The sequence below is a fragment of the Bradysia coprophila genome, unplaced genomic scaffold, assembly GCF_014529535.1.
Source record: "Bradysia coprophila strain Holo2 unplaced genomic scaffold, BU_Bcop_v1 contig_561, whole genome shotgun sequence".
NCBI classification, from domain to species: domain Eukaryota; kingdom Metazoa; phylum Arthropoda; class Insecta; order Diptera; family Sciaridae; genus Bradysia; species Bradysia coprophila.
This window is the reverse complement of record NW_023503807.1, coordinates 417013-439924: the sequence shown is the minus strand read 5'-3', so window position 1 is coordinate 439924 and position 22912 is coordinate 417013. Positions and strand designations below refer to the sequence as shown.

The 22912-nt window shown below is 36.3% G+C and overlaps 1 protein-coding gene and 1 pseudogene across 1 annotated transcript; one reads left to right on the top strand and one right to left on the bottom strand.

Moving 5' to 3' along the window:
• Window positions 1-2294: 2294 nt before the first annotated feature.
• LOC119083182 lies at window positions 2295-4325 on the bottom strand (annotated as a pseudogene).
• Window positions 4326-17328: 13003 nt separating this feature from the next.
• Window positions 17329-19758, top strand: LOC119083169 (dihydrolipoyl dehydrogenase, mitochondrial). Its single transcript, XM_037192828.1, has 7 exons — window positions 17329-17485; window positions 17681-17830; window positions 17896-18276; window positions 18335-18658; window positions 18716-19180; window positions 19240-19329; window positions 19399-19758. The coding sequence occupies exons 1-7, from the start codon at window positions 17444-17446 to the stop codon at window positions 19462-19464; spliced, it is 1518 nt and encodes a 505-aa protein (XP_037048723.1). The 5' UTR covers window positions 17329-17443; the 3' UTR covers window positions 19465-19758.
• The last annotated feature ends 3154 nt before the right edge of the window (window positions 19759-22912 follow it).

The following is a 22912-nucleotide window of genomic DNA, read 5'->3' as shown; positions in this document are numbered from 1 at the left end:
GACGAACCTCAGCGTTTAAACGGCACCGATGTTACAATTTTGGTCAGAGAAACAATTTTTGTGTTCGATCGAATATTAGCAAAAATGACCCAATTAGTATCAAGAAACCCCTGGTATCCAGTACAAAAACTAAAATTTATTTGCACGGTAAAAATTAAAGGAAACAGTTATAAACCTTTTTTAGGCGAGGGTGGAATTGGATACGAAAGTTCACTAATCCCCTGAAACCTTTGAATCAGCAAAGATTTTTTTTTACTTCTGAAAAATTTCGAATTTTTTGTAGTGGCTCCATATTGATTCCTACTAGACTTGGAAGATAAGACTTTTTATAAGATTTATATTTTTAATAAAAACTATATCCTACAATACATCAGAACAGACAAAACAAATATTGAAAAAAGCAAGACCTCTCATTTCGTGTTGGCTTCAAAGTTGACAGTTGCCAACTTTAAAAAAAATTCTAGCGTAATTCAAACATTTTTGGCAGAAAACGGCTCTTAATTTTCTCTTGTTATAATTTTTGAAAAAAAAGAAGGATTATTATCTTTCAAATATGCTGAAATTAGGATATCTTTCTTGACATTAAAAAAACAAATATGTTAAATACGCTGAATTATTAAGATTAGTTTTTAAAAGTTAAAATTTAGTCATAAAAAGTCAAGCTTTTGAAAACAATCATATTTTTTCAACTATCAAAAAATACAAGAATTTTGTATGTTTGAGGTCGTATTACGGTGATAACTCAAACAAAATCTTTAGTTTTTTTTTAAATGTTTTTTTTTCTGAAATACTTTCACAATACTTTCAAAATAAGCTATCACAACAAAAAATTGAAACCCGCTTTGTATACCACAAAATGTTCGTATTAAGCTAAAACAAAAAAGTTGGCGAAAGAAAGTCAATTTTGAAGTAACCACAAAATTAGTAGTCAAAACCTTTTCAATATTTATTTTGTGTTTTCTGATGTATTGTAGGTCAGAGGCTATTATGTAGAATTAGTTCACAAGATTTGCAAGATTCACTCAGAGATTCTACATAACAGGCCATGTGTAGGAAGGAGTTTTTATTAAAAATATAAATGTTGTAAAAAGTCTTATATTCTAAGTCCAGTAGCACTATATATGGTAGAACTTTAAAAAACTCGAAATTTTTCAGAAAGAACATTCGCGCAAGCTTACATTTTGATTTTAAAAAAATCCTTTGCTCAAAGGTTTCAAGGGATAAGTGAACTTTCGTATCCAGTTCCACCCTCGACTAAAAAAAGATTAATACTTTCTTGAATAGATTCTGAAGTTTAGAAACTACATACTATTTTAAGTGTCAGGTCAGACAATTTAGTCACTGCTTCAACTTAGTCTGAGCAACTACACATTGCTAAGTCCTCTTGCGAAGCTATGACAGTAACAAAGCACGAGACAATACTTTCGTGAAGGCGCGGCTGTTTGAATAAGGGTGTCTTTTCGCGTCTGTTTGAAATTGTTACGACAGGCATATTCTTCAAAAAAAAGTAAATGTAATTGCTAACATAATGCTAAAAAAAGTTTATTTTTCGAATTCTTATTTATCAAATAGAGGATTATTGTGTTGGGTGCTACGCACCCAACAAATCCTTCTGTCGGGTGCGGCGGCACCCAACGACCACCAGGAGTCGGCGTGTCTGACGGGGCTTCGTAATTGCGCTATGCGCAATTTTTAAGACGTGCACATTTCATAAGAATTTTACTTTAACGACGTTTACGGTCACAGCAGGCTTAGGGTAAGAGTAGGGCGACCGACGAACTAGGGTCACGTACGCAATAGATGTACGGGTTCGTACGGGGCTCAGTCGCAGCGAACGCTCCGACTGTTCTGACGGCTCGTTTCTTTCACGGAATGACGTACACCTACAGTGGACGTAAGTTAAATTTAAACGTGAATTTATTTCAGGTGTTTTTTAGCTGGCCCCCACTCATACAAACAAAACAGCTGATTGTGTATACATACTTGTTTATACGGGTGAAATAGTTTCACTAACGCGTGGCGGTGTATAAAAATTTACAGTTTTGTTTGTATCATACGGTATGTGTGGTATCTTTTTAAAAGAACCACGCGGTTTGGTTTATGTTTGTGAATTAAGTCGCACTGCTTCACAAATCAGGAGGTGTTCTTTTTTGTTTAATATGTTTGTTGCACTCACCAACTAGTCCTTCATCTCATGTTAATGTTCTGTTATTTGATTAAAGACTGCCGTCGTTTCTTTCGAGCTCTTCTGCTTTTCGTCTATTGCTTAATTGGTTCAACGGTAAAAATTCGGATTCAATTCCATTCAAAACCATTTATTGGTACGTCCGTTGTAATTGCTTTTACAACACATACAAGCAAAGTGAATAGTGGAACACCGTCGGTATGCCAATCGTTTACTATCTATGGCTTCCACATCTTCAGCAAACCGTCTTTGCTGTAACTGGCCAACAAATTCTGATGCGGATGATGAGTCAATCCAATGACGTCTTTCTCATGAACGTTCAATGTTCGTTCCAATTTACCGGACGATATCGAAAAGCAGTACATCACCATATCCTCGCCAGCACAGTAAATGAATTCACCTCGAGGCGATAATGTAGCACATATAAACGCACCGCCTTCACGCTTACCGGATAAAAATGATTTGACAATCTGCAATCGATCGAATTCTTATTATCCGACGATTTTGGTTGATTGAAATAAATGTCTGAGTGCGACATTACCTGGCCTTGCATGTTCATGATGACAACAGTGTTTGAACGATTGCATATACGATAAAATGTTCTGGATTTTTCGGGAGAAATAAAACTGCGTTGACCGCCAGATCGTTTCCTAATGTTTTGAAAGTTGCTGTGCATTCGGTTGTTTTCAATGACCAAATTTTGACCAAACTGTGTACAAAATTATTATGTGAAAAAAAAACCGATTGTTTGTGCATATCAAATTGCAGTTTTACCTTAAAATGTTATGACTATCAGCGGTGAAAGCACACTCGTTAACGTATGATGTGTGTCCTTTAAACTCCTTTACCATTTTACCAGATTTCAGTCCATGAAGTCGAATCAAATGATCGAACGAAGCGGATAAAACCTGACTGTTGTCACGTGAGAATTGTAAGCAAGTGATTCCCTTGCTGTGTGCCTTTTCAAATCGTCTTAAACACTGTCCAGTCATTATACGCCAAACTTTGATTTGTCCGTCCTGAGAGCTTGTCGTAAGCATTTCGGAATCACGAGAAAATGACATGGCCAGTACTGACTGTTCCATCATCATGAAATTGTCCTGTAACAATTACATTTCCAGGTGGTAAAGTTCCAAAATTCAATGAAACCGTCAACACTACCAGTGACCAACAATTGACCATCTGGCGAAAAGCTTGCCGCTTCCGTGTGTGATTTTTGATCGAATTTAATTTGTCGAGCAAGTTGCGTTGGATACATTTCCTCCTCTTGGTCACGGATTGCAGCTTTGCCTAGGAACAAATCGATTGTTGTTCCTGGAAGAAGTAATACGGTTAAGATCTTGCAACAGCACCATAACCAGTCGTACGTACCAGGCGGTAATAGTCCTTGATGCTGTTGCCATTTCAATGCCTCACCGAGCAACGCCAACAATCTTGAAGATGATACGCCGACACCTCTCCACTTAATTCTTGCGCTATGACATTTCGTCTTTTCTCTTTGCTACTACCCTCCGGATAGGCTTTACGTGGATCGAAGGAATACTTCTGAAGCATGTTCTCTGGAAATATTTGATCAGTCACCGCAATAGCAATAGCAATCAAAATATATTTTTAACTTAGTGAATGTATCGCTCTGTCTTATGTTGCTTTAGCATAATCATTGGATCCGTTTGTCGTAGTAGCGATCTGGCGCAGCTCCAATTTCTCGTTGTTCGATTAGCTCCAGTATACATTTTGGAAATAAAACATATTTTTCGAAGACATCAAACAACATTGGTGGTGTGAAAGGTTGACCAGCCTGCTCATATAAATTAATTTCTTATCCGGCAACTTTAATGACTGAATAGCCTTCAACACCGTATCCCAATGTTACCTGAATTGTTTGCAAATTGGACTCCTTCAAATATTGTTGGATCAGACGGATAACGCTAAAATTGATGAAATTATCGATAAATTATACACACACGCCATTCGAAATTCTAATTTCATTTTAGTCCAGTGAACACTTACTCAGCGGATTCGAGCTCTATCGTCATTTTGGAAGTGCTCAATCGTTTGCGTTTTAACAGAAAATATTTATTTACTCTTGCGGCCGCTGAAAAGTATCAAAACCATCAAAACATTGCTGGAAACAGACATGTGACAGATCGTGCAAAAAGTTCACTTTTCTAAAATTGACAGTTACCGGTATTACACGTTTCTTCGTTTTTCGTTAGGTTGAAATTACATATAACAAACAGAGAGATGCTAATATGACGACTGGGTCGTTTCGACGGATAGACGGAATATGTCGAATGATTTTGAAATTGGTCGAGAGAAAATGTATTGAATTCTCTCTCGAAAACCCAACTGTCATTCGACATATTCCCTCTATCCGTCGAAACGACCCAGTCGTCATATTAGCAACTCTCTGATATACAAACTGTGTAATACCGGTAATAAATTTCACATCTCATTACCGACAATACCAAAAATGTACCGAACCGGTGGTCGAACCTGCCGAATTAAAGTCGAATTTGATATGAATTTTTCAATTAAATTAATTAAAATCTGGTTCTTTTTGTAAAAAAAACTTTTCAACCAGTTACACAGAATGTTCGAGCTGGAATTTTTATTATCTTCCGCAAACCCAGGCAAATAAATGGACAAACATTTTAAACGTAAATTTGACCGATTTCTGGACGGTATTTTTTTGGCATATCTTTTAGCATATCTTTTCAAAAAACGAGCCATCAGAACAGTCGGAGCGTTTGCTGCGACTGAGCCCCGTACAAACCCGTATATCTATTGCGTTCGTGACCCTAGTGCGTCTGTCACCCTACTTTGATCGTAAGCCTATTGCGCCGGTTAATGTAGTTAAAGTAAAATTATTATGTAATATGTACATCTTACAAATTGCGCATAGCGCAATTACGAAGCCCCGTACGACGTTCCTTTCAAATGAAACAAAAATTTCAAATCGCGCTAAAATTTCATTTTTTTGAAGGGCGTAGTATCGGTCTCAGTCCGAGGACCCAAATTTAAAATTTTTTTCAACTACATTCTATTCGGCCTTTGATTACCTTCCAAATGAAACAAAAATTACGAAAAACGGATGAAATTTGCTCGAGTTATATGTAAAATACACATAGGGCCCTAGTAGTGGCCTTAGTCCAAGGACCTAAATTTAATTTTTTTTCAACAACATTCTATTCGGCCTTTGATTACCTTCCAAATGAAACAAAAATTACGAAAAACGAATGAAATTTGCTCGAGTTATATGTAAAATACACATAGGGCCCTAGTATCGGCCTCAGTCCGAGGACCCAAATTTATTTTTTTTTTCAACTACATTCTATTCGGCCTTTGATTACCTCCCAAATAAAACAAAAATTACGAAAAACGGATGAAATTTGCTCGAGTTATATGTAAAATACACATAGGGCCCTAGTAGTGGCCTTAGTCCAAGGACCCAAATTTAATTTTTTTTTCAACAACATTCTATTCGGCCTTTGATTACCTTCCAAATGAAACAAAAATTACGAAAAACGGATGAAATATACTCGAGTTATATGTGAAATACACATAGGGCCCTAGTAGCGGCCTTAGGCCAAGGACCCAAATTTAATTTTTTTTCAACAACATTCTATTCGGCATTCGATTACCTTCCAAATCAAACAAAAATTACGAAAAACGAATGCAATTTACTCGAGTTCTATGTAAAATACACATAGGGCCCTAGTAGCATTTCACTTCTAAGGCCCTAACTCACGGCCCACTTACCCGATTTTAAAAAACTTTTTTTTCCTGGATTGGTATTGACAATACCTATCATTTGCCGTGTCATTTACATTTCCATCGTTTATTTTGCCATAAATATCACCAAAAGACCTTAAATCACTTTGGTGGCCCTAACTCACGAAGGGCCGACCCGAATATGCCCATCTTCGAACTTAGCCTCACTATTTCGACTATCTTTCAGGGAAAAAAAAAATTTTGAAATCGGATTTGATTTACTCAAGATATCGACGTGACAGACGGACAGACGGACAGACAAAATTTTTATTGCAGATTCGTCATCTATGAACATAGGCAAACACTTTGCCCTTACCGTCTGCTTCGAATTCCATCAATTACACACGGCATCGTAATCCTATAAGCCCTATGTGAAATACACATAGGGCCCTAGTAGCGGCCTTAGGCCAAGGACCCAAATTTAATTTTTTTTCAACAACATTCTATTCGGCATTCGATTACCTTCCAAATCAAACAAAAATTACGAAAAACGAATGAAATTTACTCGAGTTCTATGTAAAATACACATAGGGCCCTAGTAGCATTTCACTTCTAAGGCCCTAACTCACGGTCCACTCACCCGATTTTAAAAATCTTTTTTTTTTCCTGGATTGGTATTGACAATACCTATCATTTGCCGTGTCATTTACATTTACATTTACATTTACATCGTTTATTTTGCCATAAATATCACCAAAAGACCTTAAATCACTTAGGTGGCCCTAACTCACGAAGGGCCGACCCGAATATGCCCATCTTCGAACTTAGCCTCACTATTTCGACTATCTTTCAGGGAAAAAATCGGAAATCGGATTTGATTTACTCAAGATATCGACGTGACAGACGGACAGACGGACAGACGGACAGACGGACAGACAAAATTTTTATTGCAGATTCGTCATCTATGAACATAGGCAAACCCTTTGCCCTTACCGTCTGCTTCGAATTCCATCAATTACACACGGCATCGTAATCCTATAAGCCCCTTTGTACTTCGTACGGGACTAAAAATACTTGTTTTTTCTACATATGAGAAAATATGGTAATAATTGATTGCAAAGAGAAATTTAGAAATGAAAACTAAAAGAAAATTGAGAAAATAGATAAAAGTGAATAAATGAAAGGAAATATTTTTAAGGGAAAGGATTGGTCTGAGCAATGGATCGGTGGTTGGATGTAATATTTTTTGTTTTGTTTTTTTTTGTTTTTTGTGTAAAATTGATTTCTAAAATTGAAAAGGAAATAATTTCCGTATAACAAGTAAAAGAAAATTGAGAATGCAGATAATAGCTATTTTGCTAACATGTGCCTAAATGGAAATTTTGCGCAATAGATGTGACGATTGTCAATCCGAGGCGAAGCCGAGGTTGACAACACATCGTATGCGCAAAATTCCAGTTTAGGCACAAGTTAGCAACAAGATTTTATGTACTGTAGCAATTTTACACTTCATCGAATGCATATTTACGCACGCAAAATGAACATATGCGCACCACAGTGCATAAAAGTGATTAGATGCAAGGAAAAAATCATTTTCAGTTGAACCATCGAACTTTTATTGTCCAATTTGTTTTTATGTATATTTGCCGTCTATAATTTGGTTTTGTAAATTTAATTTTTATGAAAAACAAATTACACAGGCTAATTATTGGACGAGGCGAGAAAAAAAATTAACTCCTAAGTTACCGACACCGCCGTGTTAAAACACTTTTTATGTGCAATAAAAATTGGTATTCATTTCGTAAAAAGACGAACTAAACTCCTTTACGTTTTCGTAAAAGGATGAATTCCATAGGAACCAACAAAACGGCTTGAGTTGAACTTTCGAAATTCTAGATAGCATCTTCAAATTGCAAATTTATAAAAAAAAATTCCATGATTTCACTTTACTCTCTCAATCTGTTGTTTTCTGATTTTGATTTGAAGTTGTAGTTGTACCTTCGAGCTTTTATTGGAAAAAATCGCCAGTGGAGCACAGTGAAATATAACCACGAATACTTTTTGGGAAAAGTTGCTTTTTGGAGAGTGCAAATATATTCTCTTCACTGGCGATTTTTTCCAATAAAAGTTCGAAGGTACAACTACAACTTCAAATCAAAAATATAGCTAACGCCGACCCGTACGAAACACCTATTCGTATCAAAAGCCTTTACTGTGAAACTCTTCATTTATTTTACTTCATTCTCTACTGAAAAGCTATTCGCCCTTCAAAATCACTTACATTATCTTTCTTTGCCTTGTTAGCATATACAAATAAATTGCTGGAGACAATATAGACAGCCCCGTACGAAGTCAACTTTCATAAATTCCTATTTAAACAGCTATATACCGCTATATTTACCTATATTTCACTATAAATAAACATTCCACAAATGAATTTGCTATCATATAGCTCTATATGCCTGTATATAGCTCAATATAGCTGTATATAGGTATATATAGATGTCCGTATATGTAATCCCTGAAACCCCACACACATAACAAATTATTTCCATGTTAACAGAAACACTCTAAGTACCATTTTCCCCAAGATACTTCAATTTTACTAAAATCCAATATGGCCGCCGGCAGCCATTTTGTTAGGAAACCGAAAATAGTACTGACGCTTTACATTCGTTAATACCTTTCAAACCAAAAAAAATATCATATCAAATTCGGTCAAAATTTACTCGAGATATTGACAAAATACTCCACGTTCACTGTACGGCCGAGTAGCTAGATAAGAGCTCACTCCAAGAGACCTAGCTCACGCTCCGGAGAACATAATTTCATAAACTTTTTTTTCCCTGATTGGTACGGTCAATACCTATCTAATAAAGCTAAAACGAACGAAATATGTTTAAATTTGGCCGACCCTACAAGCAAAAACTGCTTGCCGCCCTGTGCCTGTTTCACACCAAGGGGTCTAACTCACAAGTCGGTCATCCGATTTCCATAAACTTTTTTTTTGTCGATCGGTATTGTAAATATCTTTCATTCGATGTATCATTTACGAGTATAGCGTTTAAATGTCCGGAGATATCTTCGAAAAACCGTAAAGCACTTATTGGGCCCCAGCTCAGGGGGGGTCGGTCCAAAATCACTCATCTTCGAACTTAGCCTGTCTTTTGACATTATTGAACGGGGAAAAAAAGAATTTTCAAAATCGGATGCGTTTTACTCAAGTTATCGTGCAGACAGACAGACGAACGGACGGACGGACAGACGGACATTTTTTTTCTTGCTGATTTGGCATCGGACAACCACAATAGGTTTCCCCTTACTCATGGAGTCCAATTCGACGTGTTACAAACGTATGCGTAAACCTATAAGACCCCAGTACTTCGTACGGGTCTAATACTTGACGCAACGCATAAGCCTCGCTATACAAAGGACAAATGCTGCCCGTATCATGGGAACATTTGAATACGATAAGCAATTGGATGAAATTTTTTATATTTTATCAAACGACGTTTAATTTTAATTTTATAAACGCTTTTTATGTCAATCAATACGGAATATTTGTTATAATAAAAAAAGTAAAGTGAAATCATGGATTTTTTTTTTTTAATTTGCAATTTGAAGATTATCTATCTAGAAGTTCGAAAGTTCAACTCAAGCCGTTTTGTTGGTTCCTATGGACGAAAACGTAAAGGAGTTTAGTTCGTCTTTTTACGAAATGAATACCAACTTTGATTGTACATAAAAACTGTTTTAACACGCCGAGCGATCCGGCCCATTGCCCCGGAGCGAAGCGGAGGGCCGCAATGCGAGCCGGGCGCCGGAACGGTGTCGGTAACTTAGGAGTTAATTTTTTTTCTCTCGCCTCGTCCAATAATTAGCCTGTGTAATTTGTTTTTCATAAAAATTAAATTTACAAAACCAAATTATAGACGGCAAATATACATAAAAACAAATTGGACAATAAAAGTTCGATGGTTCAACTGAAAATGATTTTTTCCTTGCATCTAATCACTTTTATCTGCATTCTCAATTTTCTTTTACTTGTTATACGGAAATTATTTCCTTTTCAATTTTAGAAATCAATTTTACACAAAAAACAAAAAAAAAACAAAAAATATTACGTCCAACCACCGATCCACTGATTAGTTTCAATAACATTATCATCCACAAACTTATCGCTTTTGCGCAGTCATAGGTAATAATGTAGAAAACAACAGATCAAGAGAGCAATATTTAAAAAGAAACTCAGCCCAATCCTTTCCCTTAAAAATATTCCCTTTCATTTATTCACTTTTATCTTTTACGTTTTCATTTCTAAATTAATTTCTCTTTGTAAGTATTTTCTCTTGAAAAACAAGTATTTTTTAGTTACTATTTCTTCAACCAAACTCCTTATATACTTAATCAAAACTTTTTTTTTGAAACAAAAATAATTTTTGGAACCCAAAATTTTTTTTGAAAAGATATGCTAAAAGATATGCCAAAAAAAATACCGTGCTTCCATATCACAACAAGAACGAAACACTTAGGTCAGTTTTGACTGTTATTATTTGATAAATAAAATATTTGATAAAATGTTCAGGAGAGTACGCAAACTGTTTTTTTAGGAATCTCCCCGCAGCGATTATAATCAACTTTTGCAATCAACACCGATCGTACAAGACACTTCCGAAAAACGTAATACTCGCGATGACTAGAGTGATTTTGGGAGATAGCATCGCATCCCGGATATTCGTGTCTCACATCGTCAAGAAGGACATCGATTTGGACTACTTCAGTTCACGGGCTTTTTTAAGCGTGTATTTTACACATTGTGTGTAAAAACTTTTTGAAAGTGTGTATTTTACACACTTTTTTGTTCGTAGTAAAAGTGTGTAAAATTACACACTATGCCTAATAAAAAATGTAAAAAATCGACTTATTGCCAAAAAACTGAGGCTTCATTCCAAACGAAGCTTTATGAGCTTAATCCATTTAACTGATAATTAATATTTTTTAATTTCAAATGAGACACTCGAACCTTACTTCGCTCTTTTAATATTATCTGTACATTACTGCAAGTCTTTTCGAAAGAATAAAAAGAAAATTGAACAATTGGGTAGAGCTAAGAGTAAAAAAGTATCCAGACGCTCAATACATCGAAGAAATCATCATCGTCCGAAGACGAAAAAGTGGAACAAGCCGTTCCAATTCGCAAACAGATTCTTAGCGCATTGTGTGAGTGCTCCTTTTGTGAAAAGCAACGAAAGATAAAAGCGAAGCCACGTTCGACGCTGAATTTGTGATTTCAGTAAATTTGGCGCTGCGTTAAATGTGTAATAATTATACACTCTTCAGTCTACGAGTGTGTAATCATTACACATTTTACTCTAAAAAATGAAAAAGTGTGTAATTGCAAAAAGGTATTATACACACTTTTTCGGAAAGTAAGAGAGTAGGAATTGATAGAAAAAAAACGTGTAAAAACTCAAAAAGCTTAAAAACGCCCGTGCTTCAGTTACCTCATTTTGCAATCAGATTCGATCAAAATGAAACGCGTCCTGGAGGATGATGAACTAAACTGGATTGAACTATCGAAAAAAGTTATCCAGCGCAAGCAGGTAACGCCTTTTACTATCCTTCACGAATAATTTGCAAGAACTAGGAAATCGGCAGCTGCGGTTAAAATTGTTCATATCATATTATCGGGTTTAGTATTATGAGTCGCGTACGATTCATAACTTATCCGAAACTAAGCTCAGCTCCTCCGTCAATATTATTCTCTGATTTGGTGTAGTAAATGGTGTCACACATTTCCAGATAAACGAGGCGATTAATCGGAGCTTGGCCGATTTCAAAGAATAACCTTCGGCCGATTATGATGAAGGAAAATTTAATTCGATCGGCGTAAATCTCATATGCAGTGACGATCTATACCTGCGTGGATTTGTTGGTGTCGGAGAGATTTTCATCAACGCGAAATATTTTCGTAGAAAGGTCAACGAATTCATCGGAAACATCGACCTGCTGCAACTGATCGCAAAGATGGATATAATCTCAGTTACGATTCATGAATTTGCTCATTTGCGTTTTCGAGAGGTAAAAAAAAATCTAATACAAAAACATATCAACAGTCTCGACCCGTAGGAGGCACCTATTAAAAGCCTGTCCAGTGCAACTTCATTCTCTTTACCCTTAAATCTTACCATTAAAACTCATCTCTAAACTATCTCCCATTAATAATGCTAAAAGCAATTTTGAAAGCCCCGCACGAAGTACACCCACTTTATGCATGTACTAAACGACTGTATGAACAGCTATGCGCAGTTATCTTTACCTTTATTTGCTACTAGCTAAGAATGGTAACTTTCACCACGGCAGAGTAAAATAAACCAGGCAGGAGCGGTTCATTTTCGAAACGTCAAATAAGGGACCTAATACACTGGATGAAAATGAACTCATATGAACACTGACATAAATCGAAAAATTTTATTCGAAAAAAATATAGAAAAATATAGATTATTCAGGTCCCTTGTCAAACGTCCACTCCTGCCTGGTTAACTTTACTCTGTCGTCCTTTCACACGTAAGATATAGCCCAATGTAACTAAAAATAGCTGTATATAGTTACATATAGATGTCCATATACGGGATGCCTAAATCACACTCAGCAAATAATCAATCATTTACCACCTTACAGTAACCAAAATCCAAGCTGGTGGCCGGCGGCTCTTAGGGTACTGAAAACACTTACACCATTCTAGGGTCCTTAATACCTTTCAAACAAAAAACCTTAATTAACAAAAAAATGAATGAATTAATGGGTGTTCAATGAATCAAGAGAGCTTACAGTCTTAGAATTATAATAAACTCAAACGACGTTATTTATTCCACATACGATAATGTGGATATCGTAGTGTCATGATCATCGATCCGAATCAAGATCATAGTTATCTTCAATGTTGATGAAATTTGCACACATTTTTCTAGTGATGAAAAAATCCAAATCTCTTTAAAGTATCGACCAACAACCGATTTCTGATTATAGTCCGATCGTTGTGACGACAATTTTGGCAAAAAAGTTGGGATTTTTGATAAAAGAATTGGTAGGTTTAAACCTACCAACTTTTTAGTCGCGCTCGATAAGAAAGTTGGTATCTTTTTTTGGTATTTTTAAACATACCAACTTTTTACCAAAGCTACTAACTTTATGATCGAGCTCGACTGAAAAGTTGGTAGGTTTAAGCCTGCCAAAGAAATATACCAACTTTGTCACCGAAAGCGATAAAAAGTTGGTAGGTTCAATCTCAACTCAATTCCTAACGTTCTTCTCGCCGTAAAGGCGTTCTGTTGATTGCTAGGGAACTCATCTCTTTACGAAATATAACGTAAAGAAGTTTAGTAATACCAATTTTCATTGCACATAAAAAGCGTTTCGGTGTCGGTAACTTAGGAATTAATTTTTTTCTTCTCTCGCATCGTCTAATGTGTAATTTTGGTTATATTTATAAAACTTAAATTTACAGAACCAAATTATAGACGGCAACTGAATTTACCTTTCAATAAATAGTATTAGGAAAGTGTTTGGTTTGCCATAGAAAGATCAAAATGGGGCTTTGGAGATATGGTAACTGCCGTTTATTGCGATCCGATCAGAAAGTTGGTATGTTTTTTTGGTAGGTTTAAACCTACCAACTTTTTTGCCAAAGCTATCAACTTTTTAGTCGCGCTCGATCAGCAAGTTGGTGCTTTTGGTAGGTTCAAATCTACCAACTTTTTGTCAAATCTACTAACTTTTCTGATCGAGCGAGATAAAAAGTTGATAAGTTTTTAAACCTTTCTAAAGTTTTTGGTAATTTGGGCAAAAAAAGTTGGTGAATTTGACAAATAGTTTGGAAAAAAGTTGGTAGGTTTAAAGTTGGTTGATACTTCACAGAGATCACCTGTTTTGTCAATTGCTTTCTTTAATTCTCTGCCTTTGGTATGATCAATCTCGATCCCCAGAGAGAATGTTTTGCATTAAAATCTCCACCAAGAATAAATCTTCCACAGTTTACACATTTTGGATTTGAATTGATTGCTTTCTTACACTCACTTGCTAAATGATTTTCACCGATCACCGCAGTTTACACATTTTGGTAATTTATTGCAGTATTTATTTGTGTGGTTGTTTCTTTTAAGCGCTTCTATGGTTACTTTCGTATTACGGATGTATCGAATCTCGAACACTTTTTTAGCGATTGTATCTTTGGTAAAACATAGCATGAAAAGTGAAAGGTGCGTGTAACTGCTCTTTCCATTTACGTAGATAATTTTGTTGTCCTTATCTCTGTCTACTCTGTATTTCTGATCAATTTTTTCGACATTAAATCCTTGGGATACCAAATCGTCTCTGATATCATCTATTATAGATGTTTCAGGATGTATGCCTCGTGCCATGTATTTCATTGACCTAGTTTGTTTGTTGTCATACGTTAACCATTCAAAATTGATCTGTGATTCATCAAAGATTTTTCTAATTTGGCAATATTCCTCCCCACTTGGAAGCATCAGTTTAACATTATTTGTGCCTGCGATGAAGGTTTTCTTATGCGGAATATCTTTTAGGTATCATTCAGTATCTCAAGTTTTTGAGCAAAAACAGTGGCATTTGGTGGTTTGTCACTCTTTGTAAGAACTTGTTCCGATTTTCCAGACGAAGTCGATTATTTCGGCGAAGAAGTGTTAGGAAGTTTCCGTTTCTTATTCTTTGTTTCTGTTAGATTTGGAAATGCGTCATTATTACCCTTACTAGACCTGGTTTCGTATTCCACAATTCTTACTTCTTCATCTGAGTCAAGAAGTTTTTGGAAATGGCACTTCTCGGCTACGCCTCCATCGGCACATTTCACACATTTGTCATTTGTACCATTTCCATCATTTGTCCCATTGGTAGGTAAAGTACTATTATTTAGAAAATAAATAGACCAGATAAAAACGTTGTTGATATGCTTTCCGAAGTAAAGTGTGTAATGCTGACAAATTATCTTTCATTTAGTCTCGTGATGATTTCAACATGCACACTCCAATAATTGCAGAGGAAAATGGACTTGCAAAGTCATATTTTGAATTTGGAGCTTACGTTGAAGGAAAGTTGTTCAACAAGCAAGTCGATTGGTTCAAGTCAAAATTTTCGTTGGACGTTCAATACATGGAAAGATTCATTTCGGGAATAGAACAGCAAACGACATTACCTACCGGATTTATACAAGGAGCGATGTCACGTCCCAAAATTGTGCAAATTGATGGAGTGGATATTGGGAGTGAAGCTTCTTTGTGCTAAAGGGATTGTAATTTATAACCATTCGTAATATTTAGTTAAAAATTGAGATAAATGAAGAGATTAAAGAAAATTTCTGGATATAATTGAGAATATCGCACTTTATGTGGCTCATTTTTTGCATTTTGTTCGAATTTTACCTGTTTTTTCTTTGAACACTACGTGGAACAACACTCAATAAATATTAAAAACCAATGCAGCTCTCTACAGCAGCCGCATACAGGATGTCAACAAAATTGATAGCTGCATTGTAGAAACATAAACACGGAAACATCAGATGACCACGGAGCGATGTATTCGAAAGACCCTTTTTTTACATTTTGGTACATCGATTCTATCACTGTTTTAGTCGAACAGGAAGCATTTCATTCAAAAACAATTTCCTGCGCCAACGGCAATTCCCGAGAATAATTCAAAGTGACGGTTAGCTATGTTTTTACTATTATAATAACGAAAAGACGGCGCTAAGTTCAAAGTTCATACAATCTATCTATAGCAATCTACGTTTTAAGTGATAATTTTTATCAATATTGCTACAAATGCAGAGCGTGATCTTATGAAAAAACGAGGCGAATTTGAGGGTCGGTTAGCGAGAACGTGTCCTTCGAGATCTGGTCATAGGCCGAGGAGGCATCGAAAGATTTCTCATAGCATTCGAAGAGTTAAAAAACCGCTTATATTGCCCATGAAGTAGCCATCGGCGCGTATGAAGAATTTCTATCGAATTTCTACTGAGGACGGACGTCGAGGAATACGATGCACGTTATCGACCTGAGTTCTAGTAGTGCAAAAAAATGAAAAAGACTCGCTGTAAGGCAGAGCCCTAAAATACCCGAAAATTCCTAGAAAATTCACTAAATTTATTTGTCTGATATTTGAAAACAGCTATAAAATCCAGAAGTTGTTCAGTATATGGTCTTGGTAAGATAAAATAAAATAGATAATCAGAAAACCAATTGTCAATATTGCTACAAATACAGAGCGTGATCTTATGAAGAAAAGAAAATTGAGTGGCCATATATAACCGGAATCAGATGTGCTGTAGCACGAAAGTTCGATACAAACAAAGCGTATAATTGCAGTTGTCTCTTAGCATTCTTTGTCATGTGAATAATGTGCGTGGATCCTATGCAACTTCTTATCAAAATTTATTACAATTCTGTGTACACATTGTACTCGTTAGGTATTCTGACAAGTTTGGGTTAAGTGTGCACACATAAAAAATTCCATTAGTTGTAGTGCTAATGTATGCGCAGAATAGAATTGGAAATGAATAAAGAAGGAACGAGTAGATTTCTCAATGTTTGTATCTATGGTCTCAATGTTGAAATTTCTTAAAACGCTTTAAATGCAATGGAGCAGTTTCATATAAACTATTTTATATTTGCTACATTTGGTCCAGTCGTCTCCAAGTCCGGAAATGCGTTGCTTCATTCAATGAAATATGTATAAGAATGAATGAGTAAAAGAGATAATAGAGAAGAAATTATCTATCATTTTCAAATTGTAAGGTGAAAATCGTCGGTATGTTTAAATAGGAATTTAGAAGCAGTACCGATCAGCGTTAGTCTACATGCAAACGGTAGTACCGTGGAATAAGAGAAACGCGTCAGAATGCGTTTTATACATTTGTAAAAACAATCAGTCTAATCGCAAGAGTTTTAGGCCATGCAACTGGAGAAATGAAATTTTGGCACAAAATGTATGGGCTATCTGTCACAACTTCCAGCTCGTGTGGAAAAATGTATGAGATTTTCATTTCATCGACCGTTTGTATACTTGCCTTTAGAGTAGATAAAACCGAAGAAAAGACAGGAAATACCAACAATCTATATTTGAAACTGTGGCTCTTTGTAGAGTAAGAACTTGCTCAAAATGTCTGCTCAGAAGAATTTTCTTTTATGGCTCAATGATTTTTCATGCTTTACAATGTGAAGTAGAAGTTCACATATCTATGTAATGTTCTCACAAAAAAATTACAAATAAACGTGGTCTTCTCCTCTGTATGCAACCCACATTATAGCTGTGTGGTGCATGCATATTCGTGGCAACATTTCAAATGGGAACTACAGAGCCATCTAACGCAAGAACAATATTTCTAAGAAATCATCCGTCAACAACTTCACGTTCATGTATCCGTCAGATCGGAACATTTTTTTTTCATTCCTGTCACATCATAAAGTAAAAAGTAACACGAAAACGCGATAACACCGATATCATCATCTCACAGTCAATTTGATCAAAATGCAAAGAAATCTAAGAAATTTGGGTTCAATTGTGTCCAAGGTAAGTGAATTGCGCCGATGTCACTTCAAAAATGTTACGAATTGTGGCCGTCTAATCCGTGCCGTTTTGTTGCTTGTGTTGTTATGCAACTTTTCGGCTCGACTTTTTAACCCCACAAAAAATCAATTTACTGAAAAGATGTGTAATCGTGACGAGGTCGTATAAGGTGATAATGTGATTACAAAATTGTTTCAGTCGACACTTGGTTTCCAAAATCATGCAGGCGTTTTGAGTGCGCTTAGTGTACGTACGTACGCTAGCTCTCATGAGGCTGAAGTTGTTGTCATTGGATCTGGTCCTGGAGGATATGTGGCTGCCATTAAAGCAGCCCAACTCGGTTTTAAGGTACGCAATTGCGATGGTTTTTTGGTCCACAGATATTAACTTCTTATTCCGTCTCAATATTCCAGACGATTAGTGTGGAAAAAGAACCCACACTTGGTGGAACATGTTTAAATGTTGGATGCATTCCATCGAAAGCCTTGCTAAACAATTCCCACTACTATCACATGGTCCATTCAGGCGATTTGGCAAGTCGTGGTGTGGTAACAAGTGGCCTGCAACTCGATTTGGAGAAATTAATGGGTGAAAAATCCAAGGCAGTAAAATCATTGACTGGTGGAATTGCCCAATTGTTTAAGAAAAATAAGATCGACGTTGTACGTGGCCATGGCACAATAACTGGACCCAATGAAGTATCTGTTCAAACTGCTGATGGTACGGAAACAATCAAAGCGACAAACATATTGATTGCTTCCGGTTCAGAGGTTACACCGTTTCCGGGGATCGAGGCATGCAATTTTTGATATTTCTTTGAAATGCAACGACGAATATTGTGTCACCTTTTAGATCGATGAAGAACGAATTGTTTCGAGCACTGGAGCTCTTGCATTGAGGGAAGTGCCCCGAAAAATGGTTGTTATTGGCGCTGGTGTTATTGGCTTGGAATTAGGTTCTGTTTGGTCACGATTGGGCGCTGAAGTTATTGCTGTAGACTTTTTGGATGTCATTGGTGGTGTCGGTATGGACGGTGAAGTAGCCAAATCCTTCCAGAAAATTCTGACCAAACAAGGACTTCAATTCAAATTGGGATACAAAGTGACTGGAGCGTCTCGATCGGGAAATAATGTGTCAGTGAGCGTAGAGAAGAAGGATGGTACCGGACAAGAGCAGGTTCGTAATGATTTTCACCAATATGGACCCTTCTTCATCCATAATCGTCATTTTCAGATCGATGCCGATGTTGTCTTAGTGTCAGTAGGTCGTCGGCCCTACACTCAAAATCTTGGCCTCGAATCGGTCGGCATCGTTAAAGATGATAAGGGAAGAATTCCAGTGAACGGACAGTTCCAAACGATAATTCCCAGCATTTACGCAATCGGTGACGTTATTCATGGTCCGATGTTGGCTCACAAAGCCGAAGACGAGGGTATTATTTGTGTAGAGGGCATGAAAGGTGGACACGTCCACATTGATTACAACTGCGTTCCTAGCGTTGTCTATACACATCCCGAAGTAGCATGGGTCGGCAAATCGGAAGAAACTCTGAAAGCCGAAGGCGTCGAATACAAAGTTGGCAAATTTCCATTTATGGCGAATTCAAGAGCAAAAACGAACAACGACACAGACGGATTTGTCAAAGTATTAGCTGACAAGGCCACAGATCGAATTCTTGGTACACATTTGATTGGACCGGTGAGTTGTTCGCGTTTATAAACGAGCCAACAGATTTATTGATTTTTAATCGTTTTAAGGCTGCCGGAGAATTGGTCAATGAAGCGGTTTTGGCCATGGAGTATGGTGCTTCTGCAGAAGATGTTGCCAGAGTTTGTCATGCTCATCCGGTAAGTTCAGACTCAAAATGCATATGTGCCAAAATGAACATAAAACAAAAATGCGAAATTCTTTCACAGACATGTTCCGAAGCTCTACGTGAAGCTAATCTAGCTGCATATTTCGGCAAGCCCATCAACTTTTAGGCACCTAGTCTACCCTACATTCATCCATTTTGTTCCAGTCACTTTTGATTTTAACTTCGCCTTCTCAATGATTCGCCAAGTCGCAATAACTTTTTAGACAAAACAGTGTACATAATGTCAGTGAACAAAACGATCCGGTTGGAATGATCATCTCCATAATCCATCAGTGAGAATGCTGATGATGTCTCTTTTTGATTTTGTTTATTGTGTTGGAGATTAATCTCAATTCAAAATGTAATTTTGATTTGGGTCGATTAATTTAATCGATTAAATTATATAAAACGAATTTAAGTACTCGAGTTGGGTTTTACTGTGCTGATGTGCGAGACAAGCCGACGATTCGCTGAAGGTGAAACACCCAACGAGTTTTGATCTGCTCGATTGCTCGCATTGGCGAATTATATTGGCAGTATACATTTTCCAGTCGGAATATTAGTGAAGTCTTTCCGAGCGAAGCGAGGGCTACTATTTGCTCGTTTTGGAATTTCCTATTTCTCTCCGAGGTGAACACATAATTTTTCTTCCGTGCGTGGCGTGAATAATCGTTTTTATCCACGAAGCAAAGTCAAAATCAGAACATTGTGACAGTTGCAAAGAAAAATAGTATTTTCATGCTTCGGGGCCGATAATGAGGGCAATTTTTCGAATTTTCTCGGGTTTCCGGCCCTCTGCATGAAAACTCACATGTGCACCTGTTTTGGACGATTGATTTAAGGCACTTTCACTTCGTTCGGCCTACAATCCGCGAAATTGCCTTAAATCAATCGTCCAAAACAGGTACACAAATGACTATTTCATGCCTCGGACCCGAAAAAAACACTTTTTCTCCGTCCGATATGAAAAATAATATTCGTACCTCGTAGTACGAGGTCCTCGTACTAAAAGTCATTTTTAGCGTGTGAGAAGTTTCCAGACAGAGCCGAAGGCGAAGGCCCTATGTACGAAATATACTATTACATAACAATGCGTAAAAGGATGAAAAGTTGAGTTTTCGTGTGAACGGGACTTTTTATTTTTATCCCGAGCTATGTAATGGATTTTATAGTGCACGTGCTTTGTTTTCCCTTCAAAGTTATTCAACTTACTAGGTCCCACCTTTTGGTCGGGTTAGGTCCCTTGACTGACACTTTTCTAAATGTATTTTTTAACGAATTCATAAAAACTTGTCACATTCAATACATAATAAATTTACTATATTAATGACTCCACGCAAATGACAGTAAAATTTGTCAAAAAAAATTTATTGGAAACCATCGAGCGTAAGGTGGAATGATTTTTGACCACTTTTTATCTCGCAATTTTCTTCGAAATTTTCAAGATTTTCAATCAACCTCAAATCATAAATAAAATATGACTCGTGTAGATTACGGCCCTCGCTTCGCTCTGGCCGTAAACTTCCCACTCATATGAGCTGTCTATTATTCTGTTTGATTGCTTTTTTGTTACATCAGAGTAGATGCGAAGTTTCCTTTGTGAATGTGCAACGAGGACTTTTTCACAAAATAAAAAAGTGCGATAGATGTTCTTCTCTTACCCTTTTGCGTAAAAAAAGGAAGTCTCTTGGTACTTAATATACCTTCACATGGTGACATGGTAATAACTGAACTTTATTAGTTTTTGTTTCATCGTTAACAATAACTCAGTTTACCAATATTTTCGGTAAATTGGTACCACTCTATAATGGTAAAAGGATAAAAAATATTTGTAAAAGGAGAAATTTATTGGTAGACCGAGAAAAAATAATCCCTCGATTTCCCATTCACAAAACCTTCAATCGTGAATAAAATGCCACGACTCGTGTTAATTACGGCCCTCGCTTCGCTCTGGCCGCAAACTTCACACTCGTAAATTTTTTACAATATTCTCTTTGGTTCATTTAATTCCATTTATTTAAAAAAATCTTCAGAAATTAGTTGAGATAATTCATCTTATATTGCCTGCAAAAATTTAACTTTTTTATTCAAATTTCTTACACTTTTTAATCAAAGTGTGCTAATTCGATAACAGGCATTTTGCTGGCGTAAGATGTGGTTGTAAAGGGAGTAAAAAACTACCTACTTGATAAATGACAAACAACTTGATAGTCAACTATCAAAATTGTTAGTCTACTATCAAGTTGTTAGTCAACTATCAAGTTGTTAGTCAACTATCAAACTATCATTCGTCAAATGGAGAAAAATGTTGACCGCAACCAGATCTACATTTTTCTCCATTTGACCAAAAATGAGCCATCATGGCTTCATGGTAAAAAATCGATTTAAAGAATGTCTTGGCCAGAAATATGTTAGCAAGTTTTATGATTCTTTGTTTCTTGACTTCGCCGAAATTTATCAATTTTTCTTAATATTTTTCAAAGTCTGGAAATTCGAAAAAAGAATTTCTGCAAACATCTTGCATTTTTATGAATTTCATTGATTATTGCCTTGTGCTGATTCGGAGGTGATAAATTCAACTGTATTGTAAACTTCAGTTAAACTTATCGATCGTTAAAATTATTGTAGCTCCAAGACTCGGACACTAATTTTTTTTGTCGGATTTTAACTGACAGGTGTTCAATTTAGCAGCGCTGACAAAACGCAATTTTTTTCGTTATGAATAAATTTTTATTTTTCATCTCGTCACAGTTAGATCATCTAACTTAGATGCTCTCCCACAATATATGGTTCATACAATTAATTCGATCCAAAAATCATCTACATAAATTAATTAATCTATTTTCTTCTGCTAAAGGTTTAACGTTAAAAATCTGTAATTTAAAAGGGCAAACACTCTGCTGCTGAAGACACCAAAGTCTAACAAAAGGCAGCTTTTATTGACCTGCTACTTTAAGCTTAAATTTAAATTTGCCAGACCTACAAATCCAGGAAATAAAAAAAATATTTTCAGAATATTAAGCCAACATAGATATTTGGCATTGCAGGCAACGACAGGAAAGTTAAAGAAATTGATTTTTAATTCGGTTTAAGACTTCCCTTCGATTGATGATGATGGAACAACAAAACCTGTCATCACTTACGGAAATAGATTTAGATTGGCTCGCCTATTGTGTGTTTACTACGAAGACGGAAGCACGGGGTTTCAGGAGGTTTTGAAATTTATTTTTTTCATGTTGCATACATTGTAGTGTCCAAGGTTTTCAATTTGTGCAAGCAATCTACGTAACATTCCTAAAAAAAAAACTTAGATCTGACAACAGCACGGGTGGCAACGTGTAAAAAACAAAAATCAAAACCCACTGAAAACCAGAGGCCATCCACTTGTCAAACGGCCAATACATGAACAATAGTTATTTGCATAACTTGGATTGAAACCACGAAATTATAGTATACGTGTTTATTCTCGTGGTATACGAATGCACACGTATACTGTGTTTAAGTGCTTTCAATCCTGTGATTCACACAATTTTACACTTCTCAAATACTCCACAAATATAATGCACACCGTTCAA

Bases quoted from the DNA above. Each gene is read 5' to 3' on its own strand.
- LOC119083169 (XM_037192828.1), top strand. From the start codon at position 17,444: ATGCAAAGAAATCTAAGAAATTTGGGTTCAATTGTGTCCAAG. The intron at 17,831-17,895 runs GTACGCAATTGC...TCAATATTCCAG, and splicing joins CAGCCCAACTCGGTTTTAAG to ACGATTAGTGTGGAAAAAGA. The intron at 18,659-18,715 runs GTTCGTAATGAT...CGTCATTTTCAG, and splicing joins ATGGTACCGGACAAGAGCAG to ATCGATGCCGATGTTGTCTT.